The sequence below is a fragment of the Adiantum capillus-veneris genome, chromosome 6 (genome assembly GCF_014529385.1).
Source record: "Adiantum capillus-veneris isolate H3 chromosome 6, ASM1452938v2, whole genome shotgun sequence".
Taxonomy (NCBI): Eukaryota; Viridiplantae; Streptophyta; class Polypodiopsida; order Polypodiales; family Pteridaceae; genus Adiantum; species Adiantum capillus-veneris.
The window spans coordinates 150,083,037-150,091,470 of NC_140936.1; the positions used below are offsets into that span (position 1 = coordinate 150,083,037).

General features: G+C 42.2%; 1 protein-coding gene across 3 annotated transcripts; it reads left to right on the top strand.

Annotated features, from left to right (window-relative positions):
• Positions 1–4,288: 4,288 nt before the first annotated feature.
• Positions 4,289–7,822, top strand: LOC147456470 (serine/threonine-protein kinase AFC1-like). 3 transcript variants are annotated; one of them, XM_086514918.1, is made up of 10 exons: positions 4,289–4,444; positions 4,706–4,937; positions 5,033–5,213; positions 5,362–5,413; positions 5,500–5,787; positions 5,894–6,041; positions 6,137–6,201; positions 6,295–6,392; positions 6,613–6,718; positions 6,811–7,822. In XM_086514918.1, exons 5-10 carry the CDS (start codon positions 5,698–5,700, stop codon positions 6,952–6,954), a joined length of 651 nt encoding a protein of 216 aa, XP_086371044.1. In that variant the 5' UTR covers positions 4,289–4,444; positions 4,706–4,937; positions 5,033–5,213; positions 5,362–5,413; positions 5,500–5,697; the 3' UTR covers positions 6,955–7,822. The 3 variants fall into 3 exon arrangements, with proteins under 3 accessions (XP_086371044.1, XP_086371045.1, XP_086371043.1); XM_086514917.1 differs by lacking the exon at positions 4,289–4,444 and having other exon boundaries at positions 4,806–4,937; positions 5,500–5,614; positions 5,696–5,787; XM_086514919.1 differs by lacking the exons at positions 6,613–6,718; positions 6,811–7,822 and having other exon boundaries at positions 5,500–5,614; positions 5,696–5,787; positions 6,295–6,606.
• Positions 7,823–8,434: the final 612 nt, after the last annotated feature.

An 8,434-nucleotide genomic window follows, 5' to 3' on the forward strand; every position in this document is an offset into this window, starting at 1 on the left:
TAATACTGTCTCTCTTGCAAAAGTATTGTTCATGCCAAGTTAATTAAGTACTATGTTTATGTTGCTACCATCAATTAAGTTCACCATCTATGTTCTCAAAGTAATGTCACAAAAATGCTCACTCTAATTCTCTTAATTCCTCTATTCTCAAACTTCACAGGCCATTTCCATTACATTAGTATCATAGCATTTTGTTTCTCTTTTCTTGCTTAAGAAGAGAGGTCCTTAAGTAGCATATCAATGGTTGATTTTGTTAATTATATTAGGGTAAGTGGGACTGGGATCTATTATCAGTTGTGTTGAGCCCACTATGTGGGATATGGTACACACCTCGGGAGCTTTGGTCTTAATAATGGGGTCTTTTCAGACTTGCCTACAGTTTTACCATCATTGAGCCATAAGAAGTCAAAAGGAGCTATCCCTCGACAATTTTGCTATGTTAGACCCACTCCACTACTCTCTATAATTAACCAATTCGAGCCGAGGGTGTCGATACTTAAGTGTTGATTTTCAAAGGCTAGGAGGAGTAGTAGCTGAGGTTTTGAATTGCCAGAGAATACACTAAGTAAACACATAAGTATAATTAGCATGGCTGACAATAACCAAGAGAGCAGAATGAACATTGATAACTTTGATTTTGCACATGAAGGTGCTAATGATGATGCCCCCATGTTTGTTGGTTATCTTGTTACTAGCTTGCATCAAGCTATGGGCAACCCTGCTTTGCAAGCCGAAGTTACTCAACAACTTCGTGGTTATGGGATTTCTTCCTCTCCAAGAGGAGAGAGAGTTTAGGAGGTCTCTTGACGAGACTCCCGAAAGAAGACTCTCTTCCATAAGAGAGGCGGAAATCAAAGAACGAGAAAGAAGCAAATCCCTAAGTCCCTCTGAAGGTGTGGCTTCACGAAGACGGTGGTCTAGACTGTCACCAACTCCTCCCAAGAGGAAACGGACAACCCATAGTCCTCCTTGTCATTCTAAAAGGAAAGAGAGGAAACAAAGGAAGAAAAAGGCAAGAAAGAGGTCACCCTCTTCTCCTTCTTCTTTACCTTCCTCCTCTTTCGACGAAAGCAATAGTTATTTTCCTAGAGAATACAATAGGAGAGGACATAGCAAAACTTACCTTGCATGGTGAAGGTCCCAAAAGCTCAAAAAATTCAAAGAGAGAGGAAAGAGTATCTCTTTTCTCACCTTATGATAGCACCTTTGGTGCCACCGACAAAGTATTGTCCATCATCCAACAATTTGATGTGGCCTTTGGAGACAAGGGCTTCACGGAGTCCTCCAAGCTACACCATGTAGCTATGCACTTTTAGAAGTCTACTCGTCAATGGCGGGCTAGCTTTCATGGCAACATCGAGGTCCCAAAGACATGGAAAACTCTATGAGTTTCCATCATGAAGCAAATCCTTGCAAGCGATGCAAAGGACAAAGTGCTTACTGAATGGCGGAGCTTGAAGCTGCTCTTCAACAAGTCTATCCACAAATATGTAGACAAGTTTTGGGATTTACATCTCAAAGCTACAGTCTTTCAAGGGATAGATTTCGCCAAACAAAAGCAACAATTTTGTGCGAGATTACCTGAAGAAATGGCTGAGTATATCAACTCACAATGGCCTAGCACTATCACCGAAGTCATCTTCCACACTATGGTTGCTTCAAGGATCAATTTTCAACAAGGGGTGATAAGAAATTTCAAGCCCATGGAAAACAAGGATCGAAATGAAGCTAAAGGAAAGAGCAATGTTTAAAACTCTTCTCAAAGCAACAACAACACCAACAACAATAAGGCAAAGGAGAAAGGAGCTTACAAAGGTGAAAATAAGTTCTCTCCCGAAAAATTAGAGGCCTTTCGTAAAGACCATAAATGCTTTAAGTGTGGGGAGCAAGGACGTGGTTATCGTTCTTGCCCCAAAAGAAACGTACGCAATGACACTCCTAGAGCTTCCATGGTTGAAGCACCAAAAGAGGATACTCATTGCAAAGGCTCATCCCTCTCCTATGCTTGGGGGAATGTAAGGGAGCATGATGCCCTTAATCTCTTTGACCCTGGCTCTACTCACAACTTCATATCAACGGAGTTGGCCACTAAATTGGGCATTTAAGATTTTGAGATGGGAGATATTGTAACTGTTGGCACAGCTTTCAAGGGACAACAAGCCTTCATTACTCCCTTGATTGGGAAGTTGAGGCTTCATGTTCAAAGCTACGTCGACAAAGAAGACTTTTTCATCTCTCCTCTCCAACATGAGGAGGTTATCCTAGGGTCACCATGGTTCAACCGCATGGCTGTCAACATGAAGTTCCCTGAAAGGAGAATCTACTTCACCTATAGGAGAAAGAGCATGTACATAAATGCTAATGAGTCGAAAAACACCATATCCCTTGTAAATACGCTTGCTTTTGATAAGTCAATGAAAAGCTCTATTTTTGCGTATATGATTTTTGTTAGAGAATCTGTAAATGATTCTAATGTTTTCACAAGTAGCAATAAAGGGAATCCAGAGGAATTAGAGTTGTCTAATTTCCTAAGTGGGTTCCAAGATGTTTTCATTGATGACATCCCTAGTAAGCTACCTCCAAAACGAGGGGATGATGACCATGCAATAGAGATTCTACTAGGAAGCTCACCGCCTAATAAACCTCCTTATTGAGTTTCACAAGCTCAACAAGAGGGGATCATGAGGCAAGTGCATGAATTGGTGGAAAAAGGGATGGTGAGGCCTAGCTCCTCTCCATTGTATTCACCGATACTGTTAGTGCAAAAGAAAGATGGCACATATCACATGTACATCGACTATAGAGCACTAAATAGGATCACTATAAAAAAAAGATTTCCCGTGCCGCGGATAGAAGATTTATTTGATAAGTTACAAGTTTTGACCTGACAATGCTCCAGCCACATTCAAACTAACGATGGAAAAAAATCTTCAGGCCACTCAAATTCTCTTGAGGAGTACAAGTGACACCTCCAGGTAATCTTTCAAGTTGTGATGAGAATAAGCTTTTCATTAATCAAAAGAAAAGTGAATTTTTTCTACAAGAGATTCAATATTTAGGTCACATTATCCCTCAAGATGGTATCCGTAGGAATCCATCAAAGTTGGAGGTAATAAAAGCATGGCCTAATCCAACTACATGAGCTAAGAAGCTTTATTGGTATGTCTGCATACTATAGACGCTTCATAGCAAAATTCTCTCAAATAGCAGGACCATTGCATGACTTAACAAAGAAGAACGTTAAGTACTCATGGATTGCTAAAGAACAAAATGCTTTTGACAAGCTCAAAGAGAAGCTTACCTCCCAACTAGTCCTTATGCTTCCGGATCTTTCAAAGCCATTTGAGGTGCAATGTGATGCTTGTGGTATTACCTTGGAGCAGTTTTGCTTCAAGAAGGGCATGCCATAGCATATGAGATCCAAAGGCTCAGCACGGATGAACGGGTCTTGGGCATATACGAAAAAGAGCTTTTAGCTGTTCTACATGCCCTAGACACATGGAAGCACTATCTCCTGGGGGTTCCGTTCATCCTACGAATGGATCACAAAGCCTCAAGAAATTCATGACGCAAACCAAGCTCTTCGACAAACAAATGAAGTGGGAAAATTTTCTTTCGCAATTTAAATTTCATATTGCTCACATTGCTGGCAAGCACAATTAAGTGGTCGATGCACTTTCACGATGGACAAGGGTAAATGTGGTGTCTATAGCAACTCACAATGATCTATCTTTTATGATAGATGAGTGTGCTACTGTCTGAAACTACATAACTACAACCTTTGCATTAGGGAAGGAAAAAAAGAACCATTCACCTTGCAAGATGGTTATCTTTCAAACGGCAATAGGATATGTGTTACTCACCCATACAATAAAAAGTCAAGCATGAATCCCGTGCTTCTGATTATGTGGGGCAAAGAAGGATTCCATCATCTACTCTCGAGTAAAAATGTATTTATGTTGGCCTACCATGAAAAGTAAACATACCATAAAGAGTATGTTTCAAAATGCATGGTATGCCAAAAGTCAAAATTTGATCAGGGGAAGCAAGTAAGTGCTTGAGGAGTATCATGGCCGCTATGCCATCTCTTGCATTACATTGATGAAGGGAAATATCAAATAGGGAAATGAAGAGAAAGCTATGGATGACATGGCCCTGGACCCGGGCCAAATGTGGTGCTTGGATGATGATTTGGCCAATAAGTATGCCTAATATGATGCTTTAGTAGTGCTCTGGCTGAGATGTATGCCGAATGTGATGCACTTCAAAGAGCACCATAAGTGCTTGAGTGGATCTTGGGGCTCTCGATCTGGTGTCTGTTCCCTTCCCTTCCGAAGCAGGGCCTCCTTTGAAGCGGCGGCGACTTGGCTGGGATGTTCCAGATCCCTTGCTTCTCTCAGAAGCGGCTCGCCTGCAACTCCATCTGGCGTCCCAGTTGCTTCAGGTATGATTGGTAGATAGCTTTGCCGTTTTAAGTCTGCATTCTTTGGATTTGTCAGGTTTCCGGTCATTGTCTGCCAGAGGATTAGGGTCTCGGTGCTTTAATTTTTGGGTTGTGGGTCATGCGGGTTTCTTGTCTAATCCAGTGCCCGTGTGTTGCTGGGACTGATTAGAAGAGTTTGTCCACTGTGAATGTAGGTCTCTCTGCTTCCTTTGATCTTTTATTGATCACTTGCTGTCTGCATGCTGTTTTATTTGCCTTTAGGTTTATCCCTCCCTTGCATCTGGTCAAGACAAGCAGGCGGTGGATTCCTGTATTGTCCATAGTGACAGCCTTTGTGTTGACACTGAGAAGCTTTGCAAGGCCGACGCCAGAAAACTTCAAAACGGGCCTGGCGATCAATGTTTTGCAGTAAATTCTCCGTCTCCTCCCTTTCACAAAGATGATCAGGATGGACACCTCAATTTCATTGTCGGAGAAAGCCTCACTTCAAGATGTATTAATCTAGCATCGAGCAATTTGATAGCCATGCTACTTCCTGAGTAATTGCTAATTTCTGAAAACACTTAAAGTAGCATCGGTCATGTGCAGACAAAATTTTACAGAAAATTGGTGAAGGCACGTTTGGGCGGGTCTTAGAATGCTGGGATCAAGAAGCCGAAGAAGTAGTTGCCATTAAAGTCGTCCGCAGTGCTGAGAAATACAGGGAAGCTGCAATGATTGAAATTGATGTTTTGCACACCCTTGCCGAAGAAGATAGATCGGGCTCTCGGTTGGGCTCTCTCTCTCTCTCTCTCTCTCTCTCTCTCTCTCGGTCTCTGTCCGTGTGTGTAGTCTGAGATGACTTTAGGAGCTTGCAGTGTAGGACTAAAGAGGTGATAGCTTTTGTTGTTTTAATGGGGCCCATTTTTTATCTACAGAGGTTGTGTCCAGATGAGGAGATGGTTTGATTACAGAAACCACGAATGCATAGTGAGTAAGAGGGATATGTGTCTGTGGCTAGTTATTTTAATTTGAGCTGTTCTTTTATCCTAAGTTTGATTTGAATTTGTTGCCAGGTATTTGAGAGGCTTGGTCCAAGCTTGTATGACTTTTTGCGGGCTAATGAATATAGCCCATTCTCTATTGATCTTGTCCAGGACTTTGGAAGACAGCTTTTGGAATCTATAGCATGTGTGTCTCTGCTTAAATAAAATGACTCTTTGAATGATCTAATTTTTTTGCTAGCTTACCAGCAATGTGCTGACAATGCAGACATGCACAATCTGAACCTCATTCACACAGATCTTAAACCTGAGAATGTTCTTCTGGTCTCTTCCGATTATGTGAAAGTCGTTGATCGGAAGGTACTTTTATCAATGGGTGCTTAGAATGACATGCATGCCCCCAAACAAAGTTGATAGCCTAACATGCTCTTTGCTTGCCTTTGTTCTTGCGGTTGGGTGCTTACAGAACACCTTAATGCATTCAGTTCAAATGAGACGGCTGCCTAAGTCAAATAGGATAAAGCTTATTGACTTTGGCAGCACCACATATGACAGGGAATGTAGTTTTTCAACTCTGTCTACCAGGCACTATCGTGCTCCTGAGGTTATTTTGGGTTAGTAATAGTAATCCCTTATTGTCTGCCCTGAGGAACTTTCAACCCTACTCAGCGTGTTATTTGTTGTTCACACAAATATTCATGGTTCTCAGGGTCTGGGTGGAGCTATCCATGTGATATTTGGAGCGTGGCGTGTATCATGGTTGAGCTTTGCTCGGTATTGCTCAATTTAATTTTGTCAAAGGCATGAAAATTTGGGGACTGAATAGTAGTGCCAGTGCAATGCTTAACAATGAGTGTCCTGCTGTAGGGTGAAGTCTTGTTTCAAACACATGAAAATCTTGAACATTTGGCCATGATGGAACGTGTTTTTGGACCAATGCCCTCTTATTTGGTTAGAAGGTCAAAGTAAGTATGATATACTAATGGTGGTGGCCACATAAGTGAATGGACCTTGGTCTTGCCTCTTAGCTACTTATTTTGTGTGATGACATTGTAAAGTGAATTTCTAGAATTTTAGTTTCTGTTCTGGTGTTCATGTATATCATTCTATGGCTAACTATAGTAGAGCAGCTTATTTTATCTTTCTTGTCCTATGGTTTTAAGAGTTTGTGTTATTATTTAACAGGGAAAAAGCTTACAAGTACTTCAGGCATGAAAGAACGCTGAATTGGCCTGATATGTATACAACAAGGGAGAGTATCCGAGCTGTGGAACGGCTTTCCAAACTCAAAGTGAGCATCATGCAACTGATTTGTCTTAGTGAGTATTTCTGTGATGCAGCTGAGTTTATGTTCTGTAACCACGGTTGTCTCTCCATTTCCAGGATTTGTTGGGGAAGCAGGTCGAGAAGGTTCCAAGCTCACTAGTGAATCTATTGGAGGGTATGTTCTGCTTCGATCCGTTGAACAGGCTTACTGCGAGGGAGGCCTTGCAACATCCTTTTTTCCAAGTGTCTTTGCGGCACTAATGCGAGATACTTCATGCATGGATGAGTCGTCTTGGAGTTTAAAGTGAATTAAGGCACAGGGTAAGGCTGGGGGGTGGTGCTGTGAAAAAGGAACATTTCTCATCAAGATGGGAGTGCAGGACGTCTGAGGCTTAACCAAACTGCATTCACTATGCTGGTGCTGCCAATCATGTTTCACACCTGGAAGGTGAGGTAGCCTGTGGTGTGAAAGGTGAGGTTGCAGAGATGGGAACATATTATATGTATCCTTGTTGAAGCACAGTCACCTTGCGATGATTCCTGTAGGATGTTGAAAAGCAGATTGCTGGTCGTGATGTTGACAGAGGCTTTTTACACAGTGAGTGGCCAAGTCGGTGCGACTCGTATTGTGGCCAGGCGGAAAGATATGACACTGCGCAAAGAGTGGTAGTTGGATAGCCAAGCTCTTCTGCTCAAGTTGGTGCGACTTGCGTTGTGTTCCAAAATATGACTGGGGCAGAAAAGAGGGGTGTCAACCATTGCTTGCTTCGATGTGTCTGTCAGGATCTGATTTTGACTGCTCAACTTGTGAAGCATATCTGTGCCAGCCAAAAGGGATGGGGCAGTGTGTAAACATTTCAAGCTGATTGGTGGCCAGGATGGTGAGATGGTTTCAAACTCGGTGCTCCAAGAAGCACACTGCTCTCGCCTTCACAATTCATCAAACTGTATACCTCAAAATCCTGCTGGGTCTTGATATAGAGATCCCAGATTGCCCACCCGAGACAAGGGCAGTCTTGATGCTGTAATGTATATGGATACTCTGAAATGGCCACTTGTATAGCTTTGATAAAGAAATCCATCAATTGTTTTAAATCTTTGGGATTAAAGGTGAGTTGTTGTTCCTTGTGCCTTGTGTCTTGCAGGATGTGGGAGTGAACTTTTCTAGCTTTAACTGTTTGTTGATGACGAATAATTATATTTTACGTCTTGGGATTGTGCCCATTCTAGAGTAAGTGCCTGGTTTTCACATTTCATGTGTCAAAATGGGTGCAATGCTAGCTCGAAGCTGAAAAAGTTTGCAGTTGAGGGTTTAGTTCATGATGCAGTAGAAATTAGGGGCTGTTAGTTGCTGATTGTTATATGATTTTGGCCTATATGGAAGAAATTGTTGATTTCCTTTCGTGCGTACAATTTTGGTGTGCCATGGAAGTGGTTTTAACGGGTCTGGATTATCTGGAGGAATCTGTTTCATGTGCGAAAATGGAGTTGTACACGAGTTTGAAAAATGTTCAGGCCACAGAACGGAAGTTTTGCAAAAGTACTGGACAGGTCTGTCAATTGTCTTGGAGGTTGATAATATTGTTTCAGGTGCCAGGAAGTATGTGCCTACGATTTGAAAACTAAAACGAAGTTACATAGAATCTGCAGGGATCCCTTGAGGAGGGGACAAGTGAAGGGCGTGTGCAGGGTGTTTGGTGATGGGCAGGTTGAACCAGGGCTGTGTAGGGGCGCATTCACG

Excerpts from the sequence above, each read along its gene's own strand:
- LOC147456470 (XM_086514917.1), top strand. The coding sequence starts at position 5,158 with ATGATTGAAATTGATGTTTTGCACACCCTTGCCGAAGAAGATAGATCG. Across the intron at positions 5,214-5,361 it reads GAAGATAGATCGGGCTCTCG|AGGTTGTGTCCAGATGAGGA; the intron begins GTTGGGCTCTCT and ends TTTTATCTACAG. Across the intron at positions 6,393-6,612 it reads TATTTGGTTAGAAGGTCAAA|GGAAAAAGCTTACAAGTACT; the intron begins GTAAGTATGATA and ends ATTATTTAACAG.